The sequence below is a fragment of the Phycodurus eques genome, chromosome 3 (assembly GCF_024500275.1).
Source record: "Phycodurus eques isolate BA_2022a chromosome 3, UOR_Pequ_1.1, whole genome shotgun sequence".
Classification (NCBI taxonomy): Eukaryota; Metazoa; Chordata; class Actinopteri; order Syngnathiformes; family Syngnathidae; genus Phycodurus; species Phycodurus eques.
Genome location: NC_084527.1, coordinates 12,950,561 through 12,970,250, shown reverse-complemented (window position 1 = coordinate 12,970,250; position 19,690 = coordinate 12,950,561). Strand labels below are relative to the sequence as shown.

Here is a 19,690-nt window from a genome sequence, read left to right as displayed (position 1 = left end):
TAAATTTATACGGTGATACGAATTTTAGGCCATACTGCCCAGCCCTATTTTGACTCGGTTGATTTATTCAAAGCTATTCAAATTACAGTGCATGAAAAAAAGTCACATAAATATCACCTTTCTGACATTTTACGAGGTTACCTTTACTAGCTGCCGTAATGGTAAACTCGCACCAGACAAACGAATTGCGTAATCTCCTGTGATTAGTGTCATTGCCTCTGACAAGGTGCCTTTGAAACGACCACGTTGACAAAAAACAGGTTTGTAGGCGACACAGCTCGTGACTTTATTAAGTGAAGCCGAGGCAGGAGCTGTCGCCTTTTCTATGCTTTCCTAATTTTATCAGCTCCACTTCATGAGGGCCGGCCATTTTTGACCCGAATGTCACCACAGGCTTCTAATGAGAGGAAACGGCGCTCTTATTTTAACGGCTACTCTCGCGACTTCTTGGCTGGGAGTCGTCTCCATTTGCGGCTGCAGTCACCAGAGACGCAGACGACCTCTTTCCTAATCCCTGACATCGAAGTTTGAAGCTAAAAGTGTATCATTAGGGCTCCTGAATATAGTATATGGAGGAGATTGATGGATGGAATTGTCGGAGGAGGAGAAATGTCTTCAAGTTGGTATTGTCCAGCCATCTCTGTATGAGACTTTCTGATAGCCTCGTGCTGACTGATGATCTGCTTCTTTATCTTCATTCATGCTAGACAGATTGTGACAGAAAGTATGTCCGGACAGAAGAAGGGGTAGATTGTTGGCTCGGTGATGGATCAGAGGTCTGCCTTGTGCTGGATGGACGAGTGTATTTGCTGGGGGTTTGTCTATGTGGGCCCAGACTGCGAGGCTCCACACACAGACAGCCTGAATCCAGGAAATTACTGCTATTATGCCAGATGCCCCCTTTGTTTTTCTTCTGATGGTGATTGATACGGAATGTAATGCAGTTGAGGCTTAAGCATCGCCATTTTGATGTAATATGAGGGGCTGTTTACCAAAACACCGTTTTTGTTTTGTTTTGTTTTTTTACTGAAACCACCACATTGTTTTCGGAAGAATTTCACAAAATCTACTTCACTGACTTGGGGAAAATTAAGAATCCAGTAAATGGGAAGTTTGCAATCTTAAAGGGGACGTATTTTGCCAAACCAACTTTTTCTAGAATTTGGGATGTAATATTATCTCTATGGTACCTCAGTAAACATATAAAATATGAATTAAAAATCATCCACTCATTTCTGAGTGCCAGACGTTTTACTGCCGGGAAGCCTGAAATCACTTCAACAAATATTGAAGCTTTGTGCTACTTTAGAGCTGTAATTCTGAATTATCCCAGAGGACTTTGAGTTTCCACTATATTTATGTTGATCTGTATTGGTGGATTAGCACTGGAATTCATCTGAATACTTGCTGCCAAAAAACTCCAAGTCAGGTTTGGGAAGGTAAATGAGTTAGCAGGCCCTCGAAGCATCATAAAAAACAAACAAAAAAAAGTATCTTAAAGCAAGCCAGTGCACATCCGCACCTGCATTCCTATGAGCTGAGAGGACGGCCAGAGGCTGAACGGTGTGATGTAACGAGAGGACGGCGGGGGAATGAAGTCCTAAACCTTTGGCCATCGAAATCACCTGCCCTTGAGTGGAACACTGCGTGCACCCACATTGTGTCATTTCAGAGACAAAGTCAAACAACGGATGTGTGCATATATACAGTATATAACTTGTCAAAGTTCCCTGTAACAGGTTTTGCTCTCATGCACCAAAAAAATGAATTGAGGGCCAGCTCTCTGGTTTCAAATGTGTCCTTTTAGAGCCATAGTGCTGGCCCTCAATGACGTCAGCATTTTCTGGTGCATTAGAGCAAAACTTTGTTGCAGCTAAGTTTGACTTGCAAAACACGTCTGTAGCAATCTGCACACATTGATACATTTATCTATGGTGAATATATGTGTCTGTATTTTATTTAAATGTTTTATGTTTTTGTCATGTTCTCATGAAGATCCAGGTACCAAATACACAGCCTGCCACAGGCATAAACTCTGAATGAAGCAATTGTAAAGGTGGAATCCACCTGCAAATTGTTCATTTCAAACGTTAACATAATCACTTATGCAAGTACATTTTCCTCATCATCTCCTGTTTCAGCGAAAAGGTGCTGGAAGTTTTCGACTTTAAGATGAAGACTAAACACATTCCTTCGGGCCATCACAGTCTAAAAGTAGCTTTTATTTGAAGTGGGATTTACTTTTTATCGTCTTAATAAACTGTGTGCGAATTAGTTGGCTTAATTTGAAAGACCTAGTGTTTTCTCCCTTTCGTGCATGGGGAATTATTCAGTTTTGTGCAAAAAAAAAAATCAATCATTAACAAAACCAGAATTTACTCAAATGTACTGAGGGTAAGGGTACTCAGCAAGACTGGACACTTTGTCTTATCATACAGGAAATGTCATGAACGGAACAGAGGATAGGACCCAAAAATGCACGACTCAAAAACAAATGGACAGTTTAAAAAAAAAAGAGAGATTTAATATACGGGCAGAGGTCGGTACACAGGCAGACAATCCAAAAAAGGGAACAGTATCCAAAAAACGTGAGGCAAAAAGGCGAGGTCAATAATCGGAACAGGGTCTAGTGTTACTGTGAGTCTGTGACGTGGAAACAAGGAATGCTGGAACGCGACGACAAGGTACAACGAACTGGCGACGAAAAAGAATGAGGCACGAGGTTAAATGCAAGGGGTAATTAGGGTGAACGAGGCACAGGTGGTGAAGATGCTCTCTGGAGCACGTGTGTATGAGAAAGGGGGAAGACAACAACCGGAACACACACCCATGACAGGAAAAGGTTGCTCACTACAGGTGACATCAACGTCATTCACCAGCTCACGGATGCTCCAACCCCCAAAAATTGAAACTGAGGCCTAACATTTGGGAGCTGCTGTAAATCACTATGAAATTGAGATGTGTTTAGCCAATAATTATTTGTATAAAAACAAAGCCTCAAGCGTCTTTTCCGTAAGCTTCTTCTTCCTGCGCCTCAGTTGACTCAATTAAAACATTGAATTGTGTTTGCAATCAGTTCTGCTTGACTCATTTTTTGTTTATGCTCCCTCAACCTGACAAACATGAACCCGCATCTTGAGAAATTAAAGCAAAATTGAGTACCTCGTAGGGATTTGCGGGCTCCTTTACAGATTAGAACTGTGGCCAGTTTCCCAAAATCTTTGCGAGCTGTTGTGCTGAGCAACCGAGCGACACAGAGTCTGGCTCCCGCTGCCATGTTAGGAGTGGAACAGGCTAAGTGAGTCGCAACGAGGGAGTCGACTTGTTTATTTTTGTCAGTTGTTCCTGTGATTTGAGCATCACGTCATTTAACACACAGTCAAACGTTTCCTCCCGGGAGTTTATAGAAGAATCCCGTCGTGTAAGCAGAATACGCTCGCTCATAATCAAACTTTTTTTTCTTTTTGCAGGGAGGAATATTATCTTCTCAAGTTGTTGATGTGTACTCTAAAGCAGTACGAAGTGTGCTCAGTTCAACCTTAGCGATGGGGCTACCCACTGGTAAGAAGCCATAAACTTCAGCTATGGAGTCATAACCCAGTGACTTGAAGTGACTTCTTTTGCTCCTACCTGACAGTGCTGAATGAGCCCAGCACCCTGATAGATTACCTGCGCTTGACCTGCGGTTTTGGCCGCAATGAATCTGTCCAAAGTCATCTGGGGCCCCGGTAGAGTTATTGCCGGGCTGTTATCAGGTGAAAACAAGTGGTTGTGGAAAAACGTCACGAGTTAAGTTTGCCAACTGGTGTCCTACCCCACCCCAAAAAGAGGAGAAAAAAATTCAAAAACCTCTGACTGTAGTCATTGAGCAATACATCGTAAAAATGTCAGGTACAGCAATCGCACCATATCTGATGATTATTATTACTGATGATGACCTGTCCTTGCAAAGTGATTTGTGTTCCGAGTGAGTAACATGTGGATTGGTCACAGTAATCCACCCGGAGTCAAGAGTTCATGGAGGACTGATGCATCTCTGTTATGTTAGACATGTGCTTTTTATTTAGTCGCCAGGCTGCCTTATCAGCACTGCCGGGAATGGGCCGCCGCAAATGTCTGCCGGGGACATTGGCAACTAGTGGCCGACTTTAAGGTATTCTCCCCGTCTTGCGTTCTGTATCTGTATCTTAATTGTTGTTGAACAAACGCTCATGTTTAATTCAGTTTCAGAAACATTAAAGGAGTGGTTCTCTAACGTTTTACACCAAGTGCCAGCTGGAAAAATACTTAGCTAGGCCAAGTACCCCCATCATGACCAACACTGAAAGGCAGTAGCTCAGTAGGCCTTAGTGTTTATAAGAAAACATACATTTAATATTATTGTAATGCGCTGTAACGTTCTGCACGGTTTGAACATTAACGCTTAAATGGGAAATAAAGAACTGTACTTAAATAATGATTCAATTCAAATGTATTGTACATACAAATTGCACCTGAATAACAGTAAAAAGAAAAATCTGTTTCTAAATACTGTAGCAAACGCAAAATGTATTGCACTTAAAAGTTAAATACACGTGAACTGTAGTTGGACAATGATTCTTTCATTTGCTGTACCTCACTTTGAGAATCACTGCATTCGTATTACCCCGCAAACTTTACTCTTAATTGAAGAAACCTGGGATCTTGGTCATAATTCATTTCCACTTTATGGTCCTTAAGTGAAAACAATCTTTTCAAACTAGACTCGGACTACTTACGATAAGAATTAATAACTAGATATTTCTTGTTTTTAAAAAGGCCAGCAATCAGATGATCTGATTCGAATTATTTTAGTTGAGGAGGGAACAATGGAAAAGGAAAAAAAGAAAAACTGAGCTGAGAATGAAGTGCCATATTTGTGGTGACTGGTAGTTTTTGCACTCATCCATGTGAAGTCTGACAAAAATGAGGCATGAGTTGCATAGCCACACAAAAACTCAAAAGACATATAATAGTGCTGTATATCATCATAACATACCTCAACATTCACAAAAACCCTAAGTTAATGACACAAACTCTAACTCATGATACATTTTTAATTCAAGGGCGATGCTTTTATCATGACTCCAATGACAGGAAGTGAAAGTAAATACCTCCGACAAAAGCTTTTGTTTCTCTGTCTATATTTTAGTTGACAGGCTACTTTCAGGTTCATGGCGAATGACGCAAGACGTTTGGATTGGACGAATGAGATTCTACCACTTGCTTCTTGGACGGGGGAAACGTTTCATCTTGAAAAAGACAAATTAAAGTCCTTGGAACATGTGTCTGAGATATTAGCAAAATCCTGCTAAATAACAAACAAACAGACATGCAAAACAGCACCGCTCACGCTCACATTTTCACACTTGAAGGATGTAATCAAACCATGGAACAGTGTACGGATGTGACAAGACCACGGTTAAAGGATCTCATACTCTTGTGTCATAATGAATGTCACAAATACCACTTGGAATTTCAGGGAAGAGATTGCTAAATCAAGCGTTTCTCTTTGTACTGGTGGGAAGTTTGTATTTTTTGTTGTTGTTTTTTTATTGGCGTGGGGTCTTTCACATAGTTTCATGTAAAGTCATGTTTCATAGTTTCAGATAAAGGCCTTGACTTCAACAGTTTTAGCGACTTTGTGTAATGACTACAGTATGTACTTCTGCCAGTTGTTATAACCGAACAAGCGTGGGAATGGCACTGAGACTCGTACAGTCATGTTCATTGTCCACGATAATTTTGCTTTGTGTGTCTTGCCAGTTTGAAAGTCAATATGATATGGCACAATATCCCTTGAAAGAAAATGGATGCATAGCTTGGAAAAGAGCATGATTTATGCAGTCATTCCATTAGTAGTCAAAATTCCAGTGGGGGAATTCGAGCTGGTTGGATCTGTTTGAAGCTATGGACTTGGGTGTGGGGATGGTTACCCAGACTCCAAATAACTACATTAGAAAATGTAAAAAAACAAAACAAGTGGGGTGTGTTTTAGGCCATACCGTAATAACAACCGAGGGCAGTAATTTACATTTGGTCCCAAGTATCAAACCCTGACCATTAAAAAATGTTTTGTATAGTCAGGTTTGACATTTGACACATCATTGTAATGGAGGTGAAAGGTAAGTGAGATTCTGGCTACAAGAGAGAAGACATTACTGGTTCCAATATGCTTGTCTTTTATTTGGCAAACAAATGTTTCATTAATCAATGCTAAAAATCCCTAAAATGCAGAGGAATCGTTTGCGCATAGTGGACACAAATAGTCTTTTAAGATATGAAAGTAAAAATGGCCCTTAAAGCTCCGACCCTTGATTTAGTGCATGCAAAAGAATTTAATTTTACAAACACATACAGTATATTAACAACATAAAGTGAAGCACCCCTAACTTTAAGCAAAACAAACTACATCAGCGCAACATTCTCTTGTTTTTGTCCCTCCTGTTGGCATGACTTCAAGTTGCGAGCCGTTCGTATCCGTAAGTGATGGCCACTTAATTAGGGATAGCGAGTTGGACCACAGCCTGGCTTGTCGTCTCCGTGTTTTTTTACACAAAACATCCCGCCATATCCCGTATTTAAAAGAAGGTTTTGCTCTTTGTTAGTGGAAGAGGCAAACAAACATATTACTGAGGTTAAGAAAATAAATACATCACTTTGACAATTTGGGTGAAGCCATCAACCAAATACAACCTGTTTTGTTTTATTTAACTCACCTCAAGTTTATAATCTGAGTGCAAAACCACAAAGCAGCGGTCTACAAGCGTACTGAACGGTACTTGGCTTTACCGAGTAGCGTCCCAGCCCTACTGCTGTTATCTCAAAAAAAAAATCTTGTTATTGCACTGCGATTCGGTTAAACGGCTTTCCGTTATCATTCCACAGAACTATGAATGTATTATGATATGGAACGAGCCAAGTCCTTGTGAAACACCACAGTAATCTTTTGACCTTTAGACTTGATAATCCAGTGCCAGTAGGAGTTTGGTGAGTTCATTTCCTCTGTAAGACAGTGATTTTTAACAACACAGAGCATGAGCATTTGGTGCTTGGGGGTCTGCAAAAGGGCAGTGGTCTTGGAAGACTTAAGACTTAAAAAAAAAAAAAAAAAAAAAAAAAAAAAAAATCATCATTAATCGGCCTGAGTAGACGACTAGTATTGGTGCACTGGGGAGGCTGGAATAGAGGCCTGTCTGTACTGAACAGCTGCAGGAAGAACGGCCCTTTGCCTTTCTTAGACATGTGGACAGAGGGTGGAAGCAAGTGTGTGTGTGTGTGTGTGTGTGTGTGTGTGTGTGTGTGTGTGTGTGTGTGTGTGTGTGAGTGAGGGCACTTACAGATGGGATGTTGGAGGGGGGAAGGACGAAGAGGAATCAAAAAAAAAAAAAAAAAAGCTGACGGTTTTAATAGCCTACCCACATCTGTTTATTTAGAAAATAAACCATTGTGCCATTGAGTTATTCTAACAACCTACTTCAGGGCCAATGTTAGTCCCACAATGACGGCTTTTTAAATACACAGTTTACACTCCTATGAAGTGGCCTCATAACTGCGTTGGAGCCTGCGGAACGTGCCAAATGGGGGAACATGCTTGGGTTTCACATTCCCGCCCGCACTACTTGACGTCTCCATAGACGACTGCCATGCCAAAGGTTGGCTGGGGGAGATCTAGTGGGGGTCGTTCGGCCCCATTTGTTTTGGACTTGTGTGCTTGTTTTGGGTCTGCTCTCTTACGCTGGTACCTTTGGTGCTTGGAGGACGGCCAGGAGGACTGGTGGATCGTGTGGGATTTGTCGTGTTGAATTCCTTTTCAGTGAATCTATGGAGGCTGGGTTGCATCATGGAAAGACAAAGCCTTGGGATTCTTGACCCAAGTCCAAGATTTGTGTTGTTCCGATTGAAGCTTTTAAAGCATTCTCTCCATTTTAGATTCAACATTTCTCTTTGTCAAAGGTCATGTGTTCCGTGAAGTCGCAGAGGTGGATGGTCTCAACAAAAGCAGATTGTAAAGATCTTTCTGGGTGTGTATATAAGTTACCTGGATATTATTGCAGTTCAATAAGTACTCCCTCTTTTCTTTGGTACACCTGGCACCTGGACAGTGGAAAGAAATCCCGAGCCAAAACATTTAGTCTCGAGTAAAAAAGTTATGATGTTTTGTTGGATATTTGGTTGGACACTCACCAGGACATTCAACTCATGGAAAGCAGATCAGGCGTTTCCAAGAAACGTGATACACAATTTAAATAAGAGCAGTATTTTTTGGCTTATCGGCAGAAGCATTGCAATGATCATTTAAAGCCGGGTTTTCAAAAATGGGCTCCGCATCAAATTATATCGGGTCGTTTGTACTTTATCATCAAGAAGGCACGTCATTTTTTTATTCATGATTGTGGTCTGTTGTGTTCTCCAAAATACAGTGGATATAAAAAGTCTACACACCCCTCTTCAAATGTTATTTTTTTTGGTGATATAAAAAGTGAGACCAAGATGACTCAATTTTAAAAAAGCTGAAAAAGTTGCAACACAACATTGCTCATCACCAAAAGAACACCGTACCCACTGCGTTGGCAGTCACACGCTTTGGGGCTGTTTTTCTTCCGATGGAACTGGGGCCTTAGTTAAAGTAGAAGGAATAATGAACAGTTCCAAATAGCAGTCACTGTTAGCACAAAAGAGTCAGACTTCTGCTCGTAAGCAAAAAAATGTCAGGAAAAGCATACTAGAACAGCTGAACCTTATTTGGGGTTCATCAGAGGGACTTTAAATGACGGCAGGTGTGCAGTGACTCCCATTTAACATGAACTTGAATGTGATTAGTTAATTCTGAACACAGCGACAGTACATGCCCAGTTATAAGGGGGCAATCATTTTATTTCATTTTGTTTTGTTTTACTTCCCCTCTCGAAAAGATTAAAGATGTTTTTCAATTGCGTTGTACATATTAGAGGTCACATTAATGGTGGAAACATTTTTGAAAATGTGGTCTCATTTTTTTTTTAATCATATCATTTTGTCATAAAAAACAGGCATTTGAACATGGGTGTGCAGACTTTTTATATACACTGTATGCTGTACATCAATCAATGGGAATGTTATGGCAAGACAAGTTGAACAGACATTGAACTGCGAGATTGGATAGTTTTCCAGAAATAATATGCTGAACCTCTAAATTTTACTTTTTCATTTTATGAAACATTTCTGTGGTTTTCAAGATGTGGTATTTTCTAATTAAAGTAAGAGCAGAACATTTATTCTTGCAACATACTTCTGATGTTCCTTCCTGTGAACTTAATGGTCATCGATGTTTGAGTAATTTGTGCTTTTGAGCTCACTACTTGTTCGACGGAACAAAATATGACACATCAGATTCCTGTTATCAGAATATGTCATGTTCCATTGTAAGATTGAGTTTTGCCTAGAGAAAAAAGTACAGTAATTGGTTAGGAAATCAAGTTCAAGCTTCTTGGTTTCAACCAATACCACAAATGTGCATTCTTTAATAATATGGCAGGATGTGAAAAAAGGAAGGAAATATAGTGTAGGCTCCTCTTTGCATGACTTTTGGTGGTTATAAAATGTCACATTGTGCTTCAATCATTCCCCTGATCAAGCGCTAAAGTTATTATTTGATGACTTACTCATTTGACCTCATGGCTTGTCATTATTAAAGCTGGTGTTATAATTTGGAGCGGAAGTGCTTTTAAGTGTCTTCCCATTCTTCATTTGGACTCCAGATGATAGGAGAGGCTTTGTGGTGTCTCACGTACAGTTCTCCCTACAGCTTGTTTGACTTGTCCTTCACATATGGGCCATTTACAGTATTTACATGAGCTGTTATTGTAGTTATGAATCCTGGGTCGTTGGAAACGTGCTTTCAGGAAACACCCGATCCTTGTGTTGTTTTGGGATGGTCTTAAGGTATTCTTACCCAACAATGTTCAATGGACTGTGTTGATAAGGGTCAGCAGGGCTGGTACGCATTTGACATGATGGATGACTTTAATCATACTGATTAAAGAACACCCCAACCCCTACACACACACACACATGCGCTCTTCATAACACTTTGTTTGACAATAACCCTGTTTAGTTTGATTATGTAGAAGGGACACTTCAAATTTTCCGTTTATAATGGATTTAAAAAGATGCCAAGTTTGTTGCATGCAAAAGTCCCGCAAGCAAGGGAAAGAGCATGATTTGCACGCATCGATTTCTCACTTGTAGCCTCCCTGGCGTCATCTACCACACAGAAAAACCTCTAATCTCTTATGCGTCGTTCTGCAGTTCCAAGCCGAACAGATCAGCGGAAATCTCCGGAAGAGGACGGAACACGCAGAGGCAAATTAACAGGCAGACATGAGGAAGGAAATGAATGCTTAATCTTGCTTGGTTCTGTTCCAAATAACTTATCACTTGCCATTATCACAGCTTTGAAATCCCTAAGAGGAAGCAATTTGAGTGGATAGTTCCTGCAAAGTCATTTCCTGTATTCGTGTATTTCCGCATCATGACGGGACGCCGCTGTTCAGTCACTGATAAGCTGCTCACGACACGGGCAGCCCTTTAAATAAAACAGTCCAGTATACTTGTTGAATTATAACTGAATTGAATTAAATTGAATAAAGCAACGATGAAACCTTACCTGAATATGATAGTCGAGCCTCCATCCTTTTAAAAATAGCTATAAGTTGATATGACTGAAAACGCAACTTGTATTAATATTTATGCCCATAGCTTGATTGGATTTTTAGCAGGTTTTCAGAGTAACGACGCTCAGTTCTCAGCACAGCACATCTGGTTTCTTCACACAGCTGTTGGCAAGGAGCAAAGTATTGAATGATTCCATCGTCTCTCAGTCCCCCCTTTAACTTCGGGATGAAAGATTTGTAACCAGTCGATGGGCATTTATAGAGGTTTTTCTCGCTTCAAAAATTGATTTCACCCTAGCTGTAGTATTTGGTTCAGTTCTGCAGCAATTCCCAACTAGTTTCCCGTGAGAGACCATCAGGGATGCCGCAAGAATTATTCCAATTTCACTTAATTTTTCTGAAAATTATTATTTTCCGTCTTTGTTCATCTATCTCTGCCAGCACCATATAGTGACAGGCAGAAACATTAAATGATCTTCCATTAGATGGCAGAAGGTACAATAAACCTGTTTATCCACCTGTTGCCTTTCATGCAACAGAATAAGTCATGGCTTCCTGTGAGTTTATCAGCATTGTGTTCCACTGAATAGGCCCATTTTTCACACTAAATAAATACATTTGTGAGTAAATTGAGACAGGATCATAATGACTTACTTTTTGTGACATTTTGTGTCTCGGTGATATGCCATTAGATTTTTCTAATGGCTTTTCTAGTGCCCTGACTCAATAGACGTTACGTAAACAGCGTCTTAACATCATACTGCGCATAGCAGAGCAGTCGTGTGCTGACATTATCTGTAAAAAAATGTTTTTTATTTAAATGACCTACTGTAGATTGACCAAGCCGTTGTTAACTGTCATTTGTAAAATGTTGTTTTGTGTTACATTCGTGTTCCACTCCAAATTTCCGTTGCTACACAAACATGATAATTCTCTGTCGCCCAATTAATTGACCGTAGTTGTACATTTAAGTACAGTTCAGTTTAATATACAGTGGTGCCTTGAGATACGAGTGACTCGGGTTTTTTAAGACGCGAGCCGTCATTCGGACGGGTTTTTGCTCTGATTTGTGTGCAGAAACATGACATATAAACATGTCTGCTAATGCTAAATCCGCTATATGCGGAACGTTATGTGACCGATAAGGAATACGGAATAGCTGACTTGCTAAGGAGCATAACTTGGATTGATGGCATGATTTGTTTGAAGCCGAAGTTTGCTCAAATTTAGTTGTTTGCTTTTTTTTTTTAATTATAGCTGGTGTTTTTGCACAAACGTTTAATACATGTACACTGGAAGCTCAATAGAACGGACTAATAGGGCGGTCGGGGTGGGAGTCGTCCGACATAGCCGATTAATTATTACATTGAAGTACTTGTTTTATTTATAATTTTTTTTTTGAGGTCATATGCACCCATATTACTGTACTGTACAAAATTATTAGAATTATTCTATGTGTAGGTTTTTTTTGTGGCCTATAGCACCCACCATGTTTAATTACAATAATGTTTTACTGTAATGGCCGTTTTAGGCCACGAAAAACCCACAAAACAATAATTTTGTACTGTACAGTGATATGGGTGCGTATGGTCTCAAATAAATAAATAATGAAATAAAAAGTGCTTCAGTGTAACAGACAATCGGCTATATAGGACGACCCCCTACCCCTATTAGGGCTTTCTATTCAGGCTCCATTCTACATGTATTAAACTTTTGTCCAGAGAAAGCAACTATAAAGAAACCAAAATTTGAGCACTGGATTTGTATACCAGCCATGGAAAAGTCAAATCTCCATAATGTGTGCCCTTTAAGACTATTTTTTGAAATATGCACCATTGTTGACAAAGCCTTTCGGACTATTCAAATGAATGAATTGAACTCGTTTAACTGGAGTCTCCTTTTTTTGCCTTTAAAGAACTTGAAACGCCGACCATGTTGATGTTTAGAAATCTTCTTCCGACGCTCTCCGAGGTTTCGTTCTTTGTGCTGAAGGGACTCGCGAGGTATTGAGTTCCCAATATCCATCATTTTGGACGAGTTGGGACCTTGAAGGAGCGCCAGCAGCGTCTCCGCTAGCCAGCCGTAACTGACTTTGAGTGCATTGTTTGCAGCGGCAAGCTCAGTGCTGTGGCCTAAAGGTACATTCCAGAGATCAGAAACACAAACAGTCTTTGTGGCCTCACTGCTCTCTTTCCCTGACTCCCTCATCCACATCAAGTCTCCGCAGCTAAACGGCCTCCTCTGGCTCGTGTGTCAACATGTGGGCTATCGTTTTACTCTCATCCCATAGACACACACGCAAGCGTACACACCACACACTCGTTTGTCATGTGGATGGTGACAATGTCAGCCTCTTTGAGAGAAACTGTGAAATCAAAGCAGCTTCTAAAACCAACAGTATTCATGTTTTAGTGACCTTTTGTAAAAGGAATAACAAGGACACATGACAAAGAAGAATCTTTTCAATTAAAAGTGGTCTAATTTCGTTGGGAAATTTCACTTTGTAGTTCCGGTTTTCTAAATGGGCATTTTTTTCAGGGTCCTTCATGATGACATTTTGAATATTCAAATGCATGCCTCAGGGTTCTGTTTCCGATACTATCGTCAAACAAATGAGACGTTGAGTTATGACAAGGAATGTTTCAAATTTGAATGAGGTCAGACTACTGTATCACTGTATAAGTGTTATTGAGTATAAAGAGTCCACATATGTGCCACTCCCGGGTCTCTTTAGTAACAGACATGAACGATATTTGTAGGTTCCTCCCACCTATAATTACATTTGGGACTCTAAATGTCACTTTGTCTTTCCTTTTCAAAATGTGTCATGTAATTTAATCTTTGAAATGATAAATGTAGATGTTGGGCTGTTTTTCATTAGTTGAAACTGGGGTCTCAGAGGATTATGAACAGTTTGAAGTAGCAGTCAGACAAAACCTTCGGGTTTGTGTTGGAAAGCAAACATGTCAGGAAAGGCCAATTAGAATATCTGAACTTTATTTGAGATTAATCAGAGGCACTTGAAATGGGTGTGCTGACTTCCATTTGACCCGAGTTTAATTTAACTGTGATTGGTTAATTCTGAACAGTAATATCCCAAATTGTGCAACTACAATATCTCACTTATTGTTTTTACTCATCCTTTGGAAAATAATAAAAAAAAATCAAAAAAAAATCAATTGAGTGGTCACAGTAATGGTGGAAAATTTATTTTTCTTGGTCACAAAAACCTGGCATTTGAACAGGGGTGTGCAGACTTTTTATACCCACTCTAGATACTTCATTAATTAGAGGAAATTAAGTATGACTACTTTGTTAACAAGCTATTCTGTGTTGTACAACTGATGTATCCTTGCTTATATAACCCGATGCAACAATAAAAGCGAGCCTAATGAGTGATTAAGGGAAGGGATATGCTGCACCACAATTAATTTGCCCTCTGCACAATAGGATGTGGATGATTAAATCATCATCGCGTGATCCAGCTGCAGAGTTTAGCGGACAGCGGCGCATTTGCTGTGTCTTTGTCAATCATCCACTGTGTTCTACTGAGGTCAGAATCTGTTGTTTGGGACGTGCTGTCGACTTGAGGTTAGAGACGGACTTTGATTTCACTTACGATGTCATCTCATTTCAAAGGCTTTCACCACAACGGAGGAGAACTCGTGCAATTTAGCCTAAACCACACTCAATGGTCACGATGTCTGCTGTAAAATCAAATGAGATCCTATATAAGAGATGCATTAAAAAAATAAATACAAAGTTACCTTTACAAAGACACTGTCAGAGATATATTAATTTAATGTTTATTATACTTTATGCAGTAGTATAGAACTGCACTGCATCATACAGATAGGTTTCTGACCCTCAAGGTACAATCCGCCCTACATACAGTTATTAAAACAACTACCGGACTGAATGGAAATGAATTGTAACTTTTTGGAGCCAAAGAAAAAGATGTAAAAGTCAAATGTCAAAGGTTCAAAAGCAGTTCCTACCTCCTGACCCCTAAAGGCACGAATTCTAAACTACAGAACCTTTGAAAACCTATTAATAGCCTGTATGACAATAATAAATGGATTATTATTCCTTAACCAATGTTTCAGAGAAAAGGGAAAGGTGTATTTTTATGTTTTACACCACTTGTTTTTGGATGAAGAAAATGACCGCCCTCTGACCTCTGAATGACTTCCGTTCCTTACCTTTGGTATGTATGATCATTCTGTTTTATTATTTCACCGTCCCCCCAAGACCTTTCAAAGACCAACGGGTGCCAGTTTCTGCAGGAACCTGTGCAAATGTGGTGGAAACCCAGACAGTTCCGTGTAAACACTCTCCCCGCTGTGCCATTAAAAATGCGCATATCGATAGTGGAAATGCGAGACGTCCTATCTCCAGGTTTTTCTGACTGGCGGATTGCACTTTGGAAAATAGGGTTCTGCAGGATTTCCCCCTTTGTTACCATGACAAATGCCACTTTGCACTCAAAATGTAAAGTTTTGCGTTTTGGCCATGGATATACGTGACTGATTACTGTTTCGAGATTGCCCGTAAAACAACAACAGGTGCATGTTTCTGCAGGCAAATACTGTACTGTTTCAAGCTCCGTCTTGAATAGTTACCACTGTGCCATAAAAAAATAAAGACATTTGTGGCATATACGTACACTTTCACATTTTCAAGATTGCAACCATTCCTACACCATTGTCCTTGATTTTACACTAATGGTAAATGTAAAGTCCATTTTTATTAGAAACAGAACAGTCTCAGTGTACACAAACTTTGTAGCGCCTGTACAAAAGAATGGCAATATTTTGATTGTTGTGTGTTTTTCACCACTTTAGGAAAAGTTATCAAATTTAAGGGGCGAAAATATGATATTTTAGTGTGTATTTTATTCCTGTCAAATGTCAAAATTAGTCCAATTTGACCCGGACAGTTGATGAACCTCGAGTTTGAAATACAGTAAACAATTGAATTGAATACTTTATTGCACCATTATTTTGGGGGGACCCCATCTTGAGAACTACTGGTTCTTGCGAGCAGTGGTGACCTTAGCCCAAAAGTTTTGCTGTTGTTCAGCCCTCCTCCTCCTCCTGGGCCAAACTCCCGCCCTCCACACGTCAAAGCCACAAGAAGGGGGGCCAACCAATGAGCTGCTGCGGGCTCCGGAGTGGAGAGGGGCCGGGGAACTCACACACAACATGCCCAAAGGCGAGGGAGCCCCGGACCACTTTGCCACCTATAAGTCTTGTTGGTTTCCCTTCCACCTTTGCACAAGTTTGTTTTGCACTCCGGTGCGCGCAGGGAGGATCGGACGTGAGCCACTTGGAGGACTTTTTTTTTTTTTTGGGGGGGGGGGGGAGACTTGAGTTTGTTTTGCTTTCTGTTTTTGTTCGCCGAGATCCGGGCGGAGGTGGTGGAGAGGAAAAGAGGGGGCGGGGGGGGGGGGTTGTAATGGAGCGCTGAGACGGAATGATTTGTCCATTAAAAAAGTCCTGCAAACAACTTCGGGCGTCTCGTGTTTGGGCTAAATGGGCACGCGGAGTGTCGACGGAGCCGGGATTCCACGGCGGCCTGTTGAACGGGCTGAGATTTTCGGATTCTCGTTCTTGGAAGTTGGCGTTCGAGTTTGCCTCATGACTCCGCTGTGAGTTTCAGCGTCCACCGCCGCCACCACCGCCACCGCCACCACCACCACCACCACCGCCATCACCATGGCAAGCTTAGGCGCGCTGGCACGGACCCTCTGCGGCTCCCTCGGCCCACTAACGTGCGTGCTTTTGCTCGTAGCGTGCTTGTCCGCCGCCTCGCCGCCCCACGGCCGCAGACTCATCTGCTGGCAGGCCATCTTCAACTGCCAAACGGAGCCCGAGTGCAATTACGCGTACGATCACTACATGCGCGCTTGCGGGCCGGTGCTGAACGGGGACAGGAAGAAGTGCCCCAGTCATTGCATCTCGTCCCTTGTGCAGCTCAACTTGACCCGGAACGGACCCGCGCTGGAGGACTGCAGCTGCGGCCACGACCCGGTGTGCACGCGCACCAAGCGGGCCATCGAGCCCTGCTTGCCGCGGACTACCAGCACGGGTTGCACGGAGGCCCGGCGCCAGTGCGAGCGCGACCAGCAGTGCAGCTCCACCATGCGCGACTATTTGCACCACTGCGGCAAACTTTTCAGCGGCGCCGTGTGCACCAACGCGTGCCGCAACGTGATCGCCAACATGCGCAAAATCCCCAAGGGCCAGCAGCTGGACACTTGCATGTGCGACGGGACCGAGAGGGCCATCTGCGAGTTTGTCAAGAGCAGCATGAAGAGCCTGTGCTTCGACGTGCCGGAGAGGGAGGAGAGCAGCGGCTCGCACGACGGCTACGACCCGGAGGACGATGAGGACTACACGGACTCGGACTACAGGGAAGAGCCGGAGAGTGGAGCCTCTCTCCCTGAGGGCCACCGGGGTTTGACCCTGCTGCTGGCCTCCATTTTGGCTCTGATGCCGCTCTATTGAGCATCAGCCTCCTGTCAAAAGTTGGACGACTGCATGCACATTTGAATAAAGACTTTAGCGGATTATATTTTCTATGCAAATGGCAACAGAGGGATACTTTTTTTTGTAGCTCGCACTCACCAGATGCTCGGCTCATACATGATAAAAACGAAATGAGATTGTTCTACTTTTCACACAACAACGCCCGCGGCAGTGTTTAAATCGACATCATGCTGTGCACTGCCAATCTTTTTTTAATTGTTTTTAAAAGATATGAGTTATTTTTATATGACTGACTGTTGCCTTTACGGGGCATATGATTTACAAGTATTTAATGCTGGAATCTAAAAAAAAAATAATTAAAAAAAACAACTTGTAAATAGCAGAAGGGTTAAAGAGGATATAATTTATTACATGCCAACTAGTCACATCCAAATGTTCTTCTTGTGAATAAAAGACTGAGAATTCCAGCTTTAAAGGGAAGTTATTATCACCTGTATTCTCTTGTACATTGTATATATGTGTATAGCCAATATAGTTTTTTTTCTTCTTGATCCCCAGAGAATCGTCTATGGTGCAGGCTATGTGCTGATTTATTGACTGTGCGTAGCCTATAGAAAGAAATGTCTAAATCCACTGTATGGTTGCCTTAATGATACACTTTTATAGAAGGCATAAAGGAAAACTTGAATACATCATCCTTGACTGTGACTTGTTTTTGTAGAGAGGTTTAACACTTTGGGATAGACTCACATTTCCGTGGTTGAAACAGAAGAAGTAGTTTTTAGAAGTAGTATAATTGAATCAGATGGCAGTATCTAACTTTTTCTTTTTTTTTTTGAGGTGGCAGAATGTGTCTTTTTGTACATTGCCTTGACATCATGTGTGTTAAGAGAGTTGGCTTGGTCACTCCCTTTTTTTTTGTTGACTGATAGCCTAATGACACACTATGTCTTAATTCGACCAGCTGTTGTCGAATGCGACCGTCAGCATGACTCAACAAACCCCCCCACCCTCCCCTGTGAGCCCGTCCACTGGACTCTCGTATCAGCCTTGACAAACTAACAGTGTGTTTTTCTTTAACAAGGAAAGTGAGGATTTAAGTAACTTGGAAATATATGTACTTACCTACAGTAATTGTAAAGCCTGTGGGCTGTATATGGGATTCTATCCATCCATTTTCTATAGCGCTTGTCCTCATTAGGGTCACGGGTGATCTGGAGCCAGCTGATTTTAGGTGAGAGGCGGGTACACCCTGGACTGGTTGTCAGCCAATCACAGAGCACGTATAGACAAATAAGAATTCACACACATTCGTCATTGAGTGTGAACTGAACCGACGCTGCCAGCACAGTGAAACGCTACACTATCAGTGTACAGTGAAGCGCTACTCAATCAGTGACCCAATGCTGATCTAATCAGAAAATAGACCAAAGAACCATTCATACTCACATTGACACCAATAGAACGTTTTCTTTTTCAATGCACCAATAACATGCATGTATTCAGAATGTGGAAGCCAGAGAAAATCGACACAAGCACAGGGAGAACATAAAAACTCCGCACAGGAAGGTTGAGACTAGAACCAGGACCGTTTTATCTACAAGGCAGACATGCTAACCACTAGTTCACCGTCCTAAATGTGAAGCTAAAAGCATAATTGGTCAAGTCATTTTTGAACGTTTTCAGAAAACAAGAAAAAGTACGACAAATTCAACGGAGTCCAGTTGCCTTGAGTTAACATGTTTGGATTAACATGAGCCGGATGACTGAGAATCTACACAGACATTAAGAAAAAAGCAATTTATAACAAGCACACGTTGCTATTTTATGATATTGTGACGATAAATGAAAGATGACTTAAGTGCAATTAGGCTAATGAAAAGGAAGTGTTAAATGAAGTCCAAAAACATTCAACTCACAAATGCTACTGATATTTAATAGTTAACATTTATTCAATTCTTGGATCATAATTGTTTTCGTTAAATGAGCATTGGCCCTTGGAGAACTTTTTTTTTTTGGGAGAAAACTGAAATGCCCCCTGATAGAAAAAAGGCTCCCCAACCCTGTTAGGAAGGCTTATTAGGTCGCCTGATGTCAACTTGTGGGAATCTACAGCAGGGGTCACCAACTGTTCCAAAAATAGCTCACCAGTGATTGGCCATTGTGATTTTCTAAGAATGTTGTCGAAGTGACTATTTGAAAATATAAACACCTGCAGACATGTTGATATTTGTTTCCTGCCTTGTTGAATCGTTGTTGATAATTATTGTGAGAGGTCATTGAATATGATTGTCTTCACATACCTAGAGATGAATGTCATTAATAAAAATATCAACATACAATTAAAGTTAAAATAGAGCAAATGTGTTGTTTCAGAAGTGTGGATTAAACAAGTGGTCCTTCGCATTAATCAGTACCCAAGAAGTAGCTATTAGTTTCAATAAGCTTGGTGACCATTGATCTACAGTATGCGCAGAATGGAGTTTCATTCTTCTTTCAATCAATACCCTCTTTTTACTTCACTAA

The 19,690-nt window shown here is 41.2% G+C and overlaps 1 protein-coding gene across 1 annotated transcript; it reads left to right on the top strand.

Annotated features, from left to right (window-relative positions):
- Positions 1-16,040: 16,040 nt before the first annotated feature.
- On the top strand, positions 16,041-17,859 carry gas1a (growth arrest-specific 1a). The gene has a single exon (XM_061673454.1). The coding sequence runs from the start codon at positions 16,391-16,393 to the stop codon at positions 17,180-17,182; it is 792 nt and encodes a 263-aa protein (XP_061529438.1). The 5' UTR covers positions 16,041-16,390; the 3' UTR covers positions 17,183-17,859.
- Positions 17,860-19,690: the final 1,831 nt, after the last annotated feature.